The sequence below is a fragment of the Nycticebus coucang genome, chromosome 12 (genome assembly GCF_027406575.1).
Source record: "Nycticebus coucang isolate mNycCou1 chromosome 12, mNycCou1.pri, whole genome shotgun sequence".
In the NCBI taxonomy this organism is placed as follows: Eukaryota; Metazoa; Chordata; class Mammalia; order Primates; family Lorisidae; genus Nycticebus; species Nycticebus coucang.
The window spans coordinates 71,539,081-71,558,006 of NC_069791.1; the positions used below are offsets into that span (position 1 = coordinate 71,539,081).

At 49.0% G+C, this 18,926-nt stretch overlaps 1 protein-coding gene across 6 annotated transcripts in view; it reads left to right on the plus strand.

Annotated features, from left to right (window-relative positions):
- The first annotated feature begins 13,660 nt into the window (after positions 1-13,660).
- Positions 13,661-18,926, plus strand: part of COL26A1 (collagen type XXVI alpha 1 chain) — a 178,885-nt gene continuing 173,619 nt past the window's right edge. For 4 of the 6 annotated variants that reach the window (XM_053557791.1, XM_053557794.1, XM_053557793.1 and 1 more), the window contains exon 1: positions 13,710-13,986. In XM_053557791.1, coding sequence (XP_053413766.1) covers positions 13,829-13,986 — 158 coding nt within the window. In that variant the 5' untranslated portion in view covers positions 13,710-13,828. Of the gene's footprint in view, positions 13,987-18,926 lie in introns of all 6 variants that reach the window. The other 2 variants (XM_053557789.1, XM_053557790.1) reach the window with 1 other exon arrangement.

Genomic DNA, 18,926 nt, shown 5'->3' on the forward strand with positions numbered 1-18,926 from the left:
GTTATCATTGCCCTATTCTTCAGAAAGACATTGCAGATGTGAATGCACCAGGGACTGAGTTGTGCCTGGAATTCAAGAGGCTACAACACATACTTTGCAGCTCTGCTCAGTTCATCTTGTGGGAGAGATGTCAGAAAGGACAGCCAGCTTGGGGTGGTGCAACAGCCACAGGACATGGATCAGGGCCTTGCTGACCTTAGGCAAATTAAGGGCCATCAGGATCAGGTATGTAGAATGTATGCTACCTAAATCCAAGGCACACAATTCCCATAGATTGTGAAGTGAATGGCAGGCCTTGCAGTTGTGCAGTCTACAACCTGGACAAACGTATGTGGCCACCCTAAGAAATTATATAGCACTCTGTGGGTCCCAGCTTTATCTTTTTAAACTAGCTATCTCAGTCAGGGTACTGGCAGCGAACAGAACGGATTCCAGAGCATTCAAATGCAGATGCTTAGATGAAGGTGCCCTTACAGAAGTGTGTGCAGGGGTTGAGGGAGCAAATGAGGGGATGGGGATCTGCTGCTGGGGGCCAGTGAGAGGTGGAGCCATGGAAGGATGTAGCAAGTGTCAGAGATTTGAGTGGCTGAAGGTGGAAGAAGCAGGGAAGAAATACACTAATCTCACTCTCACTTTCCTCCCCTGCCCTTCTCTCTTGCTAGTTCCTCCTGTTGGCTGGGCCTGAGGTAGAGGGTGACAGGCAAGGAGCCAAGTGATGTGATCCACAAGGGTCAGTCTCCTAGGGCTCAGAGCAGGACAGAGAAGGGCAGCAGTGTACCTAGAGTGGGAACTAATATCAAACAGAGAAAAGCCAGCACATCAAAGGATCCGAAATCAGAGGTTGGAAATAAGATCTAAGATTCCTTACAACTCACCATTCTTTCATTATGGTCACAACTCTTTAAATATTGAGCTCTTTCTTTTCCTAAACCATGTTATGCCCTGACTGAAGTAAATAGGGACAGAGCTGATGTGTGAAGGGCACAGAGGTGGGACCCTGGGAAGAGCCCCTGACCTCCCCATCTGAAGCAGCATCCTCCATCACCCATCATGCTACACGTTTAGGCATATGATGCCCCATGTTATTTACTTGTTTAGTGCCTGTCTCCCTGAGCAGAATGTCAGTATTCTGATGTCAGGGGCTTGGCCTGTCGTGTTCACTAAACACGGTGACTGGTTCCTTTCCAGTGGATTTATAAGAAGCAGAGAACTCTTCCTTCCTTAAGTTATTTTATCATTTTTGTTAGGGGTGATCTTTTGAACAAGTCTCCTGCTGCAATGAAATAGTGCTTATGGTTGAGTGCCTCAATAGGCACTTAGTACATATTTGTCCTATGAACCAATGAATCAGTGATTCTTTTTTTTTTTTAGAAAGTGGTTTCTTTTTTTTTTTTTTTTTTTGTGGTTTTTGGCTGGGGCTGGGTTTGAACCCGCCACCTCCAGCATATGGGACCGGCGCCCTACTCCTTGAGCCACAGGCGCCGCCTGAATCAGTGATTCTATACATGTCGAGGTTGAAGTATCAGAGAATGTGGGAGGTAAGAAGGCTGAGTGGAGAGTTGTCCTGGTTGGTTTTCCTCCTGAGGTCCTCTTGGTCTGCTCAATGACGTCCTCCAAGTCAGACCCTCTGAGAAATCTCCTTGCATATCCTAGAGGCCCATATGAATGCCTTTCTTCTTGCACGTGGCCGACCTACGTTCCCATTCCCCAGTGGGAAGTACACATAGTGACTAAGAGCCAGATGTGGGAGTCAAACTGCCTGAGCCCAAATTCCAGCTCTGCCTGTAACTGCTCCATGCCTCAGTTTCCCCATCTGTAAAGTGGAGATAATAGCGGTACTCATTCTTGTTAGATTGTTGGGAGGAGTAAATGAACAAGTGATGTAAGGCACTTGGAACAGCACCTGCATCCCAATGCACACATAGTAGTAGGTGCTCTGTGTGCTACCCACTAGCATCGCTCTGTCCCCTGACAGCGCAGAGATCCAGGAATCGTCCCCCACTTTATGGTTCCTCTTATCCAGCACCATCCAAGAGAACTATAACAAGTTTTATATGTGATCTTGAATTGTCTAACAGCCACATTTAGAACATTTGAAAGAAATAAGGAGGCTGAAAGTGGTGGCTCACACCTGTAATCCTAGCACTCTGGGGGGCTGAGGCAAGTGGATTTTGAGACCAGCCTGAGCAAGAGTGAGACCCTGTATCTACCAAAAATAGACAAATTAGCCAGGCATCACAGTGGGCACCTGTAGTCCCAGCTACTTGGGAGGCTGAGGCAAGAGGATTGTTGAGCCCAAGAGTGTGAGGTTGCTGTAAGCTATGACGCCATAGGACTCTACCCAGGGCAACAGAGTGAGGCTTTTTCTAAAGAAAGAAGGAAAGAAGGAAGGAAGGAAGGGGAAAATTATTTTTAACAATAATGTTTAGCACCAACTATCAAAAATATGATGGCTTGAGGGCGGCGCCTGTGCCTCAAAGGAGTAGGGCACCAGCCCTGGAGGTGGTGGGTTCAAACCCAGCCCCGGCCAAAAACTGCAAAAAAAAAAAAATGATGGCTTGAAAATGGATTCAACCTCTTGGGGGAGGAACACGTTTATAAGAGGGACTTTGCCTAACAAATGCAATTAATGTAACCTGGATTTTTGTACCCTCAATGAATCCCTAACAATAAAAAATAATGGATTCAATATAATAATTATTAGTGAGATATTTGACGTTCTTTAAAAATTTTTTTTTTTTTTTTTGGCAGTTTCAGGCTGGGGCTGGATTTGAACCCACCACCTCTAGCATATGGGGCCAGTGCCCTACCCCTTTGAGCCAAGGGCGCCACCCCTTCTTTAAAAATTTTTTAATGTACACTTTGAAATCTGGTGTGTGTGTGTGTACTCACACCACTTCTCATTTTAGACAAGCCACATTCAAGAGCTCAACAACCACCTGTGGGTGGTGGCCACTGTGCTGGCAGTGTGGTTGTAACTGGCCAGCAAGTGTCATGGATTCTCTCTGATCTGCTCCTTCCTTACCTCCTCCGCCCACTTTCAGCTTTGCTTTGCATTCCTCTTATCCCGTCAGGGCTTCTGCAAGAGCCTCAGAACTGGTTTCCCAGCCTCCAGGTTCCCTGTTCCTATCTGCTCTACATTCTGCAGTTAAGAGAAATGTCCCTAAAACACACATCTGATCACTTATTGACCTTGCTTGAAAGCTTTCAGGGGTGCTCCATTTCCTGTGGCGGGGACTACTTTGACTTCCTTCATTCCTGAGGATGTGTCCTTTGCTGCTCCAGTGGCACTGGCCTTATCAGCTGCTACACCCCATACTCTGTGCTCAGTGCCTTCTGCACCAATGGCTCCTGCTTTTCCCTATGGGCTTGCCCTCCTCACTGTCCCTCACCCTAGGACTTGGCAATTCTGGGATCCCTTTAACACCCATAGGCTGATCTAGCAGTTGATTCGTCTCCTGGGCACCTCCTAAACACCCTGTATATGCTTTTGTTTTGGCAGGTGTCACGCTGCTTGTACTTGTGGGATCACGTACCATCTCTCCATCTCCACCATAAGCTTCTCAGGACAGAAGCTGGCTGTACCTTTTGTCTCTGCACGTTTCGTTTCTGCATCTGGATGCCAAGCTGTGGACAATCTCATCTTAGCTCATGCAATTTCCCTGCCCTGTGTATACAGCTTGGGCTGGGATTTGTGTATGTAAGAGGAAGCAGTGAGAGATGATTCTGGAAGGGCAGTCTTTGGTCTGGTTGTGAAGAACTTTGATTGCCAGGCTGAGGAGAATTCCAGCTTTATTCTGTAGGCAATGGGGTGCCATGGCAGGTGTTGAGGAGATCAGTTAGGGCAAGAAATGAGGCCCACAGGGGCTTTTGGCTTGACTTTTAGGCTCAAGGTGAATTCAAACACAAACCCTCGGCACCCTCTGGAAAAGTCTGGAGGGGAATGACACACATGATCTGCCTCCTAGAACCACCTTTTCTCGTGGTTTAGGAATGAATTGGAGAAAGGAAGTGAGGGAGAGAGTGAATATCTGGTGAGCTTTGATAGGCCAGGTCCTTTTCAAATAGTATGTGTGTGAATATACACAGGTATGATTTTTCCCAGTGGCCTTGAGGTGAAAATATTCTTTCTACTTTACAGAGAGGGAAACTGAAGTCTAGGGCAATTACAAAAGTTATCCAGATCCCCCTGTAGTGAGTGTCTGAGCTGGAGTCCTGCCAGGCTTGAATGCTTGCTGTGGGGCCAGGAAGCAGCAGTGGGTAAGCCAGGGAGAGGCTTGGGCAGGACAAAGCTGGTACACCACCCCCTACCTCACCCCCCAGTTGTGACACCTGCATCAGGGAGGTAGCAGCCTCCGGGGTGCTCTGAGAGGTGCACGCTGAGCTAGGGGCTGCTTCCCAGTGGCAAAGTCATTCTGGGTGGCTCAGTACGGGCTGGCAGACGAGACTGAAAGTGCCTTGAAATAGAATCAAATAGCTGCATGGGGCTTGGAAACAAAATAGGTTCCTTACTTGGTCCTCCCCTTCCCCATAAGATTTTGATTAAATTGACAAGATCTTCTGGTCACAACCAAAGCCTTAGATTTAATAATGCCTTCATTTAAAAATCCTTGAAATAATTTTTGGCTCTCTTTAGCATGAAAGGATTTTCCCCCAAAGCCTTTAATTCTGCAGTCATCAATGTTTCCAGTGAAAGGTGGCTTCAGGGGGCTCTCTGGGTCTTCACTAATGACTCTCTAATCAGTGTTCCTCTCCAACTGCTTTATCCCCCTCTTTTTCTGGTTTCTCAAGGAAGGCCTTATCTAGAACTTGTTTCAACTTCAAACAGACACTTCATAATAGTAAATTGCAGCAAGGTCTTATCAAGTGGAATAACATTTTCATCCTCTTTCTTCTGGATCTTAGTATCAGTCTAAAGCCACCCTTGGGAAATGTGGCCTGTCTTCCTCCAGGTTGTGAACAAAACAGATCTTGAGAAGGCCATGAACGTGTACGTACAACAAAGGTCTCCTTGTGCTAATAAAACAATGGCAGCCTGACATTTTCAAGAATACCTGGAGAATTTTGGTTTGCAGATAGCACCTGAAAATCCTTTGATAAGTGCTAACTTCAGCAATTTTGGATAGAGATGGCCGTGGGCAGTCCCTTTTGAAGTGAATGGTGAATTCCTTCTCTTGGTCTGCTCATTCACAGGACCTACTGACATTTTCACATTTTTCATTTGCAATATTCTCTCTTTCTCTCTTTTGTCACATACAAAGAAATAAGAATACACAGTAAACAATTGTGTTGCTCAGGGTCCAAGAAACTTTAATGAATGTCCCTTAGATGCCACCATGGACTATTTATTGCAAACCTATAGCCCAAGATATTAAGTGTGAAGGTGTGCCAGGCTTGAGCGGATGGTGGCTGCAGAATCTGCATTGGGGGTGGGAAGCATCCTGAGCACCCAAGTCAGGAGCCATGATGTAAGACCCCCCTCATTAGGCAGCTTCAGCCTGGCTCTCCTCTCTCTGGGAACTTGCAAGAATGGACCTAATGGCCCACTGATTCACTTAGCTACACAGCTAATATTTATTAAGCTGTGACTGAGCTGGTGGCAGTTAGGTCCAGGGACACAGAGATAGAGGGGAAATTACCCTGTTCTGTGGTGTGCACTGTGTTGTGGGGAAGATGGCAAACATGTTAAAAAGCATGCCAAGAGGAGGCGGGGGCAGACAGAGAGGTGGTGGATGACCTCTGGGAGCATGGAGGGGGCATACGGTAAATTTTATAAACTTCCTACTTCCCTGATGCCTCCATATCCCTGTCTGGGTAGAAAGGTGCACCAGTTTGACCATGCTGGCCCTGCATCAAGTCCACCTTCTTACCTTCCCCTGTGACCTAGTGACATCTGAGCTAGGGGCTGCTTCCCAGGGGCGATCAAGTCCTCTTGCCTTCTTGCATATGCACTCTGCCCTGAGCCCACCTGTGTCCTATCGCCTCTCTTCAAGTTCCCTCCCCTCTCCCTCAGAGCTTTTACCACGTGGCTCCTTCTCACCTCCCTCTCTGGAACCTGTAAGGATAACAAGTCCTTTAATCTCATATGCCTGTCCAGTTAACACAGCTGTGTTGGAATGATTCTTAAAGCCCTCCCCACACCAGGGGGACTTGCTCCCCATTCATGACACAGTGGGCATTCTTTCTAGCTAGTGGGGTTGGTGATTCCAGATGGAAGGAATAGTCTGCACAAAGTCATGGCCACAGGGAGGATCCTTTTACACTGTGTCTGGAGCCTTAGGAATGGGAGTGGGGATAGATGGCAGAGGCCTTGAATGTCAGGGCAAGGAGGTGGGTAAGGATTTTCCCTGTGAAGATGGGGAGCCAGGAGAGCTACTCTGTTTTATCAGATAAGTGACAGGATCACACCGTGTCCAGGAAGGAGTTTTCTGGCAGCCATGCAGAAGAAAGGCAGGGGAGCTGACAGGAGCATCTAGGATAGCCAGACTTGGAGACCCAAGAAATATATATGGGGTCAGGGTAACTAGATTTATTCTGGGTGGTGGGTGTATAGTGGCACTGTGATAAGAATTCCAGGGGGACCTTCCAGGGGTGGAGGCTGGTCCACAGGACTGCTGAGGGAGTGTGCTACTTGTTTCTGTAGAAGGATGCCCCACCAGAGTGGCCAGTGGGGACTGCAAACCAGCCTGTCTTCTGCAGGCCATGCTTGATGGGGGCTGTGTCCACCCAGAAAAAAGGAGGGTCACATTTTCCTAATTTGCATGAAGAAGGGCGGCGCCTGTGGCTTAAGGAGTAGGGCGCCGGTAACATATGCTGGAGGTGGTGGGTTCAAACCCAGCCCTGGCCAAAAAAAAAAAAAAAAAAAAGGCTCCACCTAATTTGCATGAAGGCATATTATGGGCTGGTGGTGACCCCAGAGAACAGGGTTCAGTTTTTAACCTGATTAAGTCTGAGGTCCTATGGGAGATGAGGACACGGCTTTCCGAGGGGTGCCCTGTGGCACAAGGTCCAGGGCCTGCTCTCTGTCATGTCTGGCTTTTGCATACTCCTTTGGTTTTGCTCCCTGGATCTGCAATCCCCATGGCCACTCAGCCCTTGACTTCGGACCTGCTTTTCAGAAGACCTTGGCTCCCTCTTGCCACCCTTTGACTGATCCTGGTGCCAAAGCCCCACAAATGACTCCCTTTCACAGGTTTTCTCATCAGCCCTGGGCTTCCAGGATGGGGCTGGATGTGGGGGTGGGATCCTAGAGTCCGGGAGGCAGGAGAGAAAGGAGGTGTTGGAGCTTAGACTGTATCACAAGGTGGAGCCCTGCTCCCACCAGCTGCCTTGGGAGACGGCCCTGCTCCGGCTGTGCCTATCTGGTGGGCACCTGGTTTGTGCACTAGGCTGCTTAGCTGGGCAAGCATGTTCTGCTCAAACTCAGCCCTTCTGATTCTCACCTGTGCCCCTTTGCCCTGCTTGGCCTTGTGGCAGGCTCCCTATCTCTTAGCTTTGTTGAAATCCTTCTTCTCTCTTCTAGGCCTCTCTTGACACCACGTGGATTTCCTGGCCACCAGACCCTCGGCCTCCACTTTGAATCATATGGCTTTGGTGACAATGTCTCTTTATCTGCATCCTTCCTGAGCATTCTGTGAGACCTATTGAGGAGGAAGTGATCTCTAACCTGCCCGGGTGCCACCAGAGTTTTGCCTGTGGAATTTGGTTTGCCATGGTGTGGATCAGGGTTTGCTTGGTGAGAGCGAAGGACATAGGCAGGACAGTGAAGGAGAGGGATGTGATAAGCTCTGCAACAGTGCAGATGGACAGGCGTGGAAAAGACCCCTTTGGGCTGAGCCACAAAACTGCATGTATGTCTTAGTGAATCAGTCAGAAAAGGTTAGACTGCATCAGACGGTGCAACAGCAGCCTTAGCCTGACATCTCAGTGGCTGAAACAAAACTCAGGAAACACGCCCAATCCTGGTTATGGGGGGTGGGGGTGGAGGAGGGTCTCTTCTGCACTCAGGGACTCAAGCTGACACAGGGTCCTTCCCAGGGACTACATGCCTTGGAGGAAGCCATGTAGAGCTTGGGGAACTGACACCTATTCTTCTCTCCTTGGTCCAGAAGTGGAATAGGGTCCTGCTCATACCAGACTTGGTCACATGGTCCTGCCCTGCTTCAGGACAGGCTGGTAATGGAGGTCTTCTCTGTGCACGGAGAGGAGAGAAGGGGAGAGGAGAGGGGATAAGAGCAGAGGAGAGGAGAGGAGAGGAGAGGAGAGGCAGACACTGGTGAGTACTAGGGAAGTCTACCTCACTCACTAATGACAGGGGTGCAGAAAACCCTATGATTGATCATACCCCCTTCTTGCTTTAGGGTCTAGAGCAGTGGTTCTCAACCTGTGGGTCGCGACCCCTTTGTAACAATGAAAATACATCAGGGCATTAGGAAGGAACCACTGGTCTGGAGTCATAGTTCCAAGGTTGTTCATTCCCTGAATCACATTTCTACCAGATGGGACTCTGCTCTCTGCCTGGATGCCTACTAGAGTCAAGGGGAACTCACCCCCACCCCTACTCCAATGCAGCTAAATCCAACTGTGACAACCCCATTGTAAGGTTTCTCCAGCTGTTATCTTCCTTTCATTGCTTCCAAATTCACCCCTGGGGCTCGAAGGAGAAGTTTAATTTTTTTTTCCTGCATGGCTTTGGAGATCTGGCTCACCTGTCCCTTGTCTTTTCTTCTCTAAGTCCAACTGGTGGCTGGTGGTGCCCAACTCCCTGCACAAATGGTTTGTTTTGCCATAGGCACCTGAAGGGCTGCCTAGAGGGGGTGTGGAAAGCTGGGGTGATGAGCCCTGGGCAGATGCCCCATTTCAACTCACAGCATCTTTGGGGAGCAAATCACGATGTGGATTCATCGTGTCTAAATTCCCCTGGTCTTCATGCCTGTGCCTGGGAAGCCCATAAGCTCAATGCCCCCCTGTGAGTGTTGCTTCTTCTCTATTTTATACCTCTAGTCCTCATTTCCATTTTCCATGAAGTGATCTTGTTAAGCTCCTTAGGAAGCACTTGTTCAGCTGTGGCTACTTCAGCAAGTGGATGGACTTATCACCACATTAGAGATGGGCTTTCAGCATTGGCTGCTGGGTAGGCTCCAGTTTTATTTTTTTTCTGCAGATAGGATCTTGCTCTGTCACACAGGCAGGCATGGTGTGGCATCATCATAGCTTACTGCAGCCTCAAACTCCTGGGCTCAAGTGATCTTTCTGCTTCAGATTCTGAAGTTTTGAGATTACAGGCATTAGCCACCAGGTTTTGCTATTAAAAGTCCCGCTGTTCCCCCCACACTGTAAAGCTTCTGCTTAATATGATGTATTATTGAGGCAGCCATCTAATTTGCTGTCTTCTAATGTCAGTTTACTGCCAATGTTTGGGGAAACAAACACTTGTAAGTATATAAAGAAAGGTTTGCTTTTATAGGGCCTGGGTGGAATTTGGGGATGTTCAGGTAAAGAAGAAAATTCAGAGTCAGGATCTTCTATAATACCCATGCTCTGCTTGCATTTTGCCCCAGCCAAGTACGAAAGCTCTCAGCAAAACAAAGATGCATCTTTGTTGTGATTCTCCTGTTACCTTGAGTTAGCTCCAGCTCATTCCTGTGTTGTCCTGGGATCCAGAACAGCTGGAAGCATGGGCTGCTAGAGAAATTGGGATGAAAACCCCTCAGCTCCTACCATTGCCTTCCTGAACTTCTGGAAGAATTGCAGAATCTGTGTTCTATAGGGCAATGAGGGTTTTCTGTTTTAGATTAACAGGAGGATTTATCATGCCAAGAGGTCAATATTTACCTTGGCTTCAGCTTGATGAGTATTTACCCTCTGTTCAGTGGCTCTCTCTGCTGACTTCAGCAGAAGTGAAGATCTGCTTTTTGTTGGCTGAAGACCGACATTTGCAGTCAGGATGCTGACTGATATTTTCTTATCAGAAAGGCCTGGAAACATAACTGCCGCAGAGCCTGCTTCTCTGATGTAGCTTGTCTTCTTCCATCAAGAAATCTGATCCCTCTTTGTACAAACAACCATGTTTCTAAGGCACTTCTGCACTTGCAGAATGGGTGAAGCACGAGATCCTGGGGAAGTTGCCTCTGTCTCCTTGTCTGCAGATGGAGATGGTCATTGTAATGGCTGTCTTGTTCTAGTCAGAGCGTTGCTGTGACCAGCTGAGGATGAAAGGCCGAGAAAGCATTTTGTAAACAGTGAACCTTATTTGTCCAGCTTCCATTTTAGTGGGTTTCAGTGTGCGTTTGAGGGGCTTCTGTGATTGCTGAAGGTCACCAAGGAAGAGAAGAGGAAGGGGCATTGAGACTTGGATCCCAACTCCAAACCTCTAATGCTAGATTTCTTGGGCTCTTGGCAACACTGGTTTTTGCCTCTCTGGAAGTTTTAGCCTGTGTTTGGGGAATGGTGAGGCATAGTTTTGAAATACAGAGAAAAGTTCTTGTGTAGAGGTCTGGTGGGAGGCCACAGGAGGATGGCTCTGTGGGGTGGGAGGTGGCAGCTGCAGCTAACATTCTGAGCCAGAAAACTCAGCCCTTCCAAGGGCTCTGCCAAGTCCCGTATTTTAGGGCTGCCCATCTCTCCCCCTTTTGCAGTGTTTTATCTTTAAAAATAATGCAAATTTCACCTTTCACTCAATAATATTCTATTTGTTTTAAAATAAAGTTTTATTTAAAATTGTTGACCATGGAGTAAGAAGTGTTGAATTTATCTCATGGCTCCAACAGTCCTCTGAGAAAGCTCTGAGTACTCCTGGGTATAAGTCTCCTGGCTGGCCCCACCCTGGGGGTTTGAGATGCGTGGCATCCGTTCACCCTCAGCAAAGCCCTGAAAATAGCAATAAAAATTCATGTGTTGAGCATTACAATGTGCTGGGCACACTGTTCCAAGCACTTTATGTGAATCATTCATTTAATCCTTTTAGCAAATCCATAAATGAAATACTGTTATTATTACTCTGATTTCATAGATGAGGATGCTCAGAGAGGTTAGGTGATTTGTCCAAAGTCACACAGTTGGTGCACCTTGGAGTTAGACTCTACTAGCTGGTATTCTCTGGAGGAGGATAGAGGGCGATGCTACAGAGTCTGTCTTACTTTTTCTTGGCTCCTACAGCTCTGCTGGATGGTGCTGCAGCTGAAAATCTTGCCTACAAGAGTGACAGCTTCAAATAGTTGCGTGTTGTCCACAGTTGCCTTCAAGGCTAGAGTGGAGGGTGAAAGGAGGAGTGAATTACAGAAGACCAGAGCTGGAAGTCTTCAGAGACAAGCCAGCCCACCCTCCTCCTTTTATAGATGAAGATGCTGGGGAGGTCCAGAGAGGGGCTGAATTTGCTCCAGATCACCCAGCAAGTTACTGGGGGAACCAGGAGCAGATTGGGACTTTGGGTTGGGTGAAGCAAGTGGTATCAACTTTTATTTACTTCATGCATCTTTGTCTTTTTACCCCTCACCATTGAAATGGAACTATCTCTTGTTTGAAGAAAATCTGTCCAGTTTTTCTGCTGTCTCTTAAAGGACACAAACAAATTTTAATGCCTTTCCAAATAGTGTAAACACTTTGGACCATGCTATTTGCATTTTTAATAGTTTTTATTGTACCCAGCACAGTGCTGGGCACACAGAAGTTGCTTAGTCCATACTCATGGGCCAGAATGAACTTATTGGCCCTGACCTGAAGAGGCCCAAACTCAGACAACTACCTCAATCCTGAAGTTTCTAGGGTATTTTCATTCTTTAAAGATTTTTGTCTTAAAGTAATCCTGCACTCTATGAAGTAGTGTTGCCTCTTTGTCTCACAATTTCTCCATGGCCCCTCTAAATTGGGTACTGCCCATGGCACTGGAAAAATGAGTTTAAGATAATAAATAAAATTCCTGTTTCCTTACTGTACTGGCCCAGCGTAGGGCCAATTTACAGCAACATGGCATTTCTCTGATCTTTAAAATCGCATTGTGCACGTATAGGAGGGGTAGGTAGAAGACAGAATGCTTACAAATCCCTGGGGGGAATGACCTCACCATTTATTAGGTGTTGGCCAACTGCCCAAGGAGCACAGTTCAGATTCCTTTTGGGGGAGGCACTGAAAACCCCTTGATAACTCAAATTCTCCAAATCTTTTAATCCACAAGGGAGGGATAGAGGGTGACAAGAAGGAAGTGATCCCATTAGGAGGCTATTCACTCTGAGACGACCAACCCTGACTCCAAGACTGAGACTCAGGACTTGGGAAGTGTGGAAATTCTATTTAAAAAGTTGAGGTGGGAGGGGGCTGAGGTGAGTGAATTGTGTGAGCTCAGGAGTTTGAGACCAGTCTGAGCAAGAGTAAGACTCTATCTCTACTAAAAATAGAAAAACTGAGGCAGGAGGATCACTTGAGCCCAGGATCTTAAGGTTGTTGTGAGCTAAGTTGACGCCATGGCACTCTACCCAGGGTGACAGAGAGAGACTCTGTCACAAACAAAACAAAACAAAACAAACACCAACAAAAGCTGAGGTGGAGGTGATATTTGAAGGAATTGAGTGAATAGGATGGGTAGTTTATGGGAGAGGGTAAAGGAGGTTGAATATAGTATCTTGAGATTTGTACACAAGAGGGCACAAATCATATGGAAAATGTAAATATGAGTACACATTGGGATATGTGTACAAGAGGTCACTAAAGCTGGCTGTTCCCATCACATTTTCAACAGCATCTTCCTGTCCTCCTCTAACAACGATCCTATGATCCTTTTACGAAACATGCTGCAGTCCACTGGGCACTTCTGCATTTGATGGTGTCTCACTGTCCTATAGGCATTTTCCCAGCTAGGGGCTCCCCGCTGGTCCTGGGGGCAGAGCCAGCCCTTAGGATGCCTTTGGGAGAATCGGGGAAAGGCTCCCAACTTAGGCAGTGGAGCACAGGCTGGGGCAGGGTCCATGGGAATCCTGTAGCCCAGAAAAGACCAACCTGGGGCCAGGCTGGCCTTGGGCTCACTCAGAGTGGGATCTGAGTCTCAGCCTCTCTTTCCTACAAGACAGGGCTGCACATCTTCCTGGAGCCTCTTCCAGATCAGATGCTTCATGAATCTCTAGGGACAACTTCGTCTCATCCCAAAGGGAGCGTTTCACTACTCCCAGATGCTTCTCTCCTTGAAGAGCCAGCTGGCCAGGTGGGGGCTGGGGGCGAAAGAGGAAGAAGGTTCCAAGGAGGCCCTGGCTGGCCTCTCACAGGCATATGGTGCTTTGATCTAAAGAACCCTGCACAAGAAGCAGAGGACACGAATTTTTCTGGCTTAACTTTTTTGAGCCTCAGCTTCTACTCTCTGATAAATGGGATGGTATCACCTAATATAGAGGGCAGTGTTGGGATCCAACATTGCCCGGGTGAAACTACTAGAACAGAATGCGTGCTCCACATGCCTTTATGGCCCTGAAGACCGTTCAGTTGAGAAGGTTGTAGTGTGTCTGGGGTCCTAGCACGAGGTCTGGCTTTGGCGGAGCGCGGCTTCGGGGACCCCCCAGAGGAGCTTGCACCCCAGCGCTGCCGGCACTGCCGCCTCTTCGGCCCCGGGCCGCCGAGGGTTAATGAGAAAGCCCCACGCCCCCTTTGACGGCGCAGAGCCCACCTCGCCGAATTTGAAAAGGCGGCCCAGCACAGGCGTGGGCGCCCCCCGGACACTTCCAGGTCGGACCCGGGTTTTGCTCGTTCTGCTCCCGGCCGGGACAGCGAGTCGGGTCCAGGCGCGAGTGCGCCCCTGCCCGTCTTCGCGCCCGGGACTCCGGGTCCCCGCGGGCGGCCGCACAAGATGAAGCTGGCCCTGCTCCTGCCTTGGGCGTGCTGCTGCCTCTGCGGGTCGGCGCTGGCCACCGGCTTCCTCTACCCTTTCCCGGCCGCAGCCCTGCAGCAGCACGGCTACCCCGAGCCGGGCGCCGGCTCCCCGGGCAATGGCTACGCGAGCCGCCGGTGAGTACCGCGGGGCAGCGGGGCCGGGGGCTGGGGGCGCAGGGCGGCTGGGGCCTGGGGGCGCGGGGCTGGGGTGGCGGTGGGCTCGGGCCGCGCCCACCCTCTCCATTCCTTTCTTTGGTTTTCCAACCTTCGCCCCCGCGGCTCCAGGCTCCGAGTGGAGGTGGTTCAAACCTGCGGCTCGCTGGGGCTCGGCGGCGCGGCCCCTGGACGGTGACCCGTTCACGTGGCTCCGCCGCGCTCACCTGCGCGGCCGCGGCTTTGTGTCGGGGAGCAGGTTCTCGGGGTTGCCGAGGCCGCGCGCCTGGGTCCATCCCTCGCCTGTCGGCGGCCCGGAGACACGGAACAGGCCATCTTGTCCAATCTTTGGGGCCGAGGCCGAGGAGAAGCCTCCGCTGCGACTCTCCAGTCACCCGGGGACGAGGAACCGGCTGGGATCCGGTGGTTCGGTTGCGGGGCTGGAAAAGGAGCAGGGTCACCGAGAGCGCTGTCGGTCTCCTCCTCTGCCGGCAGGGGACGCCCTGGCCACCCCAGGGAGGGTTAGGGCTACGTCTCCTTAGCCCGAATTTTAATTCTTCAGAACCCGCGGCTAAAAGTTGCGAAACGCCTCGTTTGCGTAACTAGCGTGAATTTAGCTTTTCTCCAGTTAGTGATAATCACTAGCCACACAGCCCTAGAGCACACAGCCGTGTCCGTACCTTCCATCTCTGTTGGTTCTTAAACCACTAGGGTTACTAGAGTATTATCTTTTCTTTAAACTAGGAAACTGAGGCCAGAAAGGGTTCCTTAAGTTCATGGGCAACCCAGGACCCATTCTTTGTCTTCATTCTCCCATCTGGTTGCTATCTATCATAGTACTCTGCAGAAACTAAGTTCTTTTTTCTCCTGAATATTTACCAAATCTAAGGACTACCGAGTTGAATTCTGGCAATGCCTCATAGTAAGGAGACAGGGAGAACACACTCCATGGCTGGATAAGGCGGGCCACAGAAAAGCATAAAAGTACTTCTGGAAAAGTTTACATGCAATCCTATTTCCCTCATTTTGTCTGGAGGCTTCTATTAGGAATATCCTCCAAACACCCACATTAGTGTGGCCTCTGCATAGTTCCATGTGAGAATAGTCTAGAAAAATAAGCTTTTTGAGTTGCAGAATGATATGTATAGCATGACTTCATTTAGAAAGAAAAACAGATCTGCACCTAGGTAGATAAATGCACAGAAAAAAGTTTCTAGGAAATAATTTTCAGCAGGTAACGACGTGGAGAGGCCTGGGGCTGGACCCAAGAACTACATTTCTCCTCTGTCTACCTGTGTCTTTGTGTTTTACAAGGAACATATGTATTGTTTTTGTAATTAAAAAGTGTGGGAAAGGGGGAAAAAAGCCTTCAGCATCCTGGAATATGACTGCTGGAGGAGGGAGAGGGGAAGTCCATGAAGGGAGGCAGTAAATGGGAACTTCATTCTGGCATTTGGTGGGCTGGAACTTGGGGACCTCTGCAGAAACTTGGAAGGGCTTACTTTAGCACAAACAAAAAGAGTTCCAGACAAATGTGATAATCTTTCAGAGCTCTTTCCACCAGGGTCAGAACAGGGAAAAGGTATAATTAGGTTCAGGGAGGATGTGGGTGAATTTGTGGACAATGGATACCTGACGAGGATACCAGGAGATGTTCAGGAGGTTGGGGTATGTTCCAGACCCTTGAGGTTGACACCCCCGAGTGTAACTGAGTATTTCTGTAGAAAGGCCACAGTGGGTACCTGCATATCCCTGATTTCCTGTCAGGGTGGGTTATAGGCTGGAACTGGCATGGGTATCACATGCTCCTGTGTCTCATGAGTTGTTAGTCATAGCTGGTCCTTGTTCTTGAAATCCAGAGTCCCAGAAGCAGTTGGCATGGTTTTCCTCACAACGCTGGCCTCTGATTTAGCTCTGTGCGTGTGTTTACCGTGGCTTGGTCTCAGTTGATGGGCAACTTGACAGAGCTGTTTCTTGACAAATAGCTGGTTTTTATTCATTGTTATGGCTCCTGGTAGGAGTCTGACTTTGGACATGGTTTGTGTTCTCTGTGTGTGCCTGTGCACACACATGCGCGCGTGCCAACCCTCTAGGAAAGCGTGTCTGGAGCTGCCCAGGGTTGTTTTGGTTACCTCCATCAGAAACCCAGTGTGGACCCCTGTGTTCAAGCTATTTTGGCAAAAAGAAGAGGTCTCACCTGCACCTGTAGCTTAGTTGGCAGGGCGCCGGCCATATACACTGAGGGTGGCAGGTTTGAGCCCTGCTTGGGCCTGCTAAACAACAATGACAATGGCAACAAAAAATAGCTGGGCGTTGCGGTGGATGCCATGGCACTCTACCGCAGGTGACATACCCTGTTTTCCCGAAAATAAGACAGTGTCTTATTTTAAGGTATGCTCCCAAAGATGCGCTAGGTCTCATTTTCAGGAGATGTCTTATCTTTCCTGTAAGTAGGTCTTATTTTCGGAGGATGTCTTATTTTTGAGGAAACAGGGTAGTAAGACTCTGTCTCAAAAATAAATAAATAAATAAATAAATAAAAATAAAAAAGAAGAGGTCTCCAGTTGCTAGAGGGCCATTTCCAGTAGAATCTGGCAGCCCTGTGTAGAGGCCACTAATGATTTTTGCAAGCCACAGAGTTGTTCAGGTACCAAATAAAGCTGAAGAGAAATGCAGAATTAATTGATTGAGAGGGTGGCACTAAGGACTGTCCCCTGCTTCCAATTTTCCCTTTCTACTCCCCAAAAGATAATGTAGTCAGTCCCCCATAACTGCAGATTCCATACCTGCAGATTCAACCAGCCATAGATGGAAAAAAAACCCCATAATGTAATGATTTAAAAAATACAAATAAGGGGGCGGCGCCTGTGGCTCAGCAGGTAGGGCGCCGGTCCCATATGCCGAGGTGGCGGGTTCAAACCCAGCCCCGGCCAAATTAAAAAAAAAAAAAAAATACAAATAAGAAATGATATATTATAACAACAGCTTACTTAGCATTACATTGGAAATCATCTAGGGAGGATTTAAAGTACATAGAAAGATATGTGTGTGTTATATACAAACACTGCACCGTTTATAGAAGAGATTTAAACTTCTGTGGATTTTGGCGTCTGTGTGTGGGGATTCTGGAACCAGTGCCCCCCCATACTGAAGAATGACTATAGTCACATTTGTGAAGCTTAAAAATCTTGTAAATCTTCCTCATTTTCCTGCTTTTCTTTCTTCCTCCTTCCTTGCCTCTCCTCCACAGATGTTTATTAGAAGCCTTGTCACTTGGCCTCTCCCTACCTTCATATCCAACCCTAAAGGGGCCAAAATAGCAGTGAGTGGTTGGGTCATGAAAAGGAGTGAGACCAGAGAGCACTCCATCTTTGCTGCACAGCTCTCAGCTATGGCAGGGAGAAGCTTTCATTTAAATAAATGATTAAGTTTTTAGATTTTTGAAATAGAGATGTTCTGAGTAAGGGAAACCAAAAGAGCTGTGGGGCCTGCTCTGGGACTTCAGAAGAGGAGGGAATGAACACGTGCAGAGTGGGTTCACGGGGCAGGAGACAAAGGACAAAGTTACTTTTTGCCCCTACCCTGAGGAATGGTGCTCCTTCCATAAGCCAGGGCCTGCGCACAAGAACACATGAAAGCCACATGTTTAGGGCTGAATAACCCCAGGTTATCAATAAAGCTAACAACTGGTTCAGTACGTAGGTTCCATCCTCCAGCCTAGACAAGTGTACCTTCATAATGACCTGCAGAGCCAGGTTCAAAAGCAGGATTCTCAGACACCTTGGAGTTCTATTCTGGAAGACAGTGGCAGAGCAGAGCCAGCCCCAGCAACTACCCCCAACCTGCCCTGTGTGCCCAGCCTCTCCCACACTGTGAGGGGCTCCCCCCACAGACTTACTAGCACATCCACTGCCATCACAAACAGGAGAGAGCGTGCTGGTGTGGGGTGTGTCGTCAAAGGATGGCCTGGGATCAGTGGCCCTGGAAATGGGCTTGGGGCCATTTGGGTAGAGAGCCAGGCCTCAGTGGTGATGTCTAGAAGGAGGCAAGGGCCTGGATGGGCACATCCCCTTAGCCCAACAGACTTGTCACCTATGGAAGGGCTACAGCTAGAGAAGAGCAGAACAGGTCCCCAAAAGTGCAGGGCCCTCTGCTGGGTCTGAGGGCCACTGCTCTTCTCCCCCCGACACAGGTAACTTACCCTCACTGCCCCTCTTCTGAGAGTACACGGATGCCAGATTTGCAAAATGCAGATCTGACCTCATTCCTTTAGGCAGTCCCCACTGTCATTGGGAGAGTGTTTGAGCTGCTTAGCCACATGCCCAGCCCTTTTCCAAGTGGGTGCAGTCCCCTATGGCCCACTGTGCTGCCACCTCACCCTCTAGGCCATCCAGGTCCTGCCTTCAATGAGGTTGCTAATAATGAATGATGGTAACAGTTTCTCTCTGTGTTGCTCCCACGTGCACCATAATCCTCACCTGCCCCCCAAGGCTGCCACTTCCTCTCCCCAATCCTGCCAATATGCTGAGCACCCAGATGTCTACATGGCTCACTGGTGCTCAGTGCCACTTCTAGGCCTTGTTGTCACCTCAACTCCACCTTGGCCCCTTGCCTTTGCCTCACTCTGACTCTCCCACTCCCACTCCCACTCCCCCTGGAGGGAGCCTCCTGCCTCAGCACTTAAACTCTGGGCTCAAGGCCTCCCAACAGAGCTCATCCTTGCTCACGCGGTGACGCAGTGCTTGTCCACTTCACCTTCTCGTCGCCTGTTTGCCTGCCCCATCTTCACAGCCTCCCCAGTCCAGCTTGGATCTTGCCAACACTCTCAACTTCCTGTTTCCTTGACATGTTCTTCCAGTGGCTATAAGTCCCTGAGGGGCCCCCTGCCCTCTGTGGAGGCTCAGGAGGGCTGCTGGTCTGTT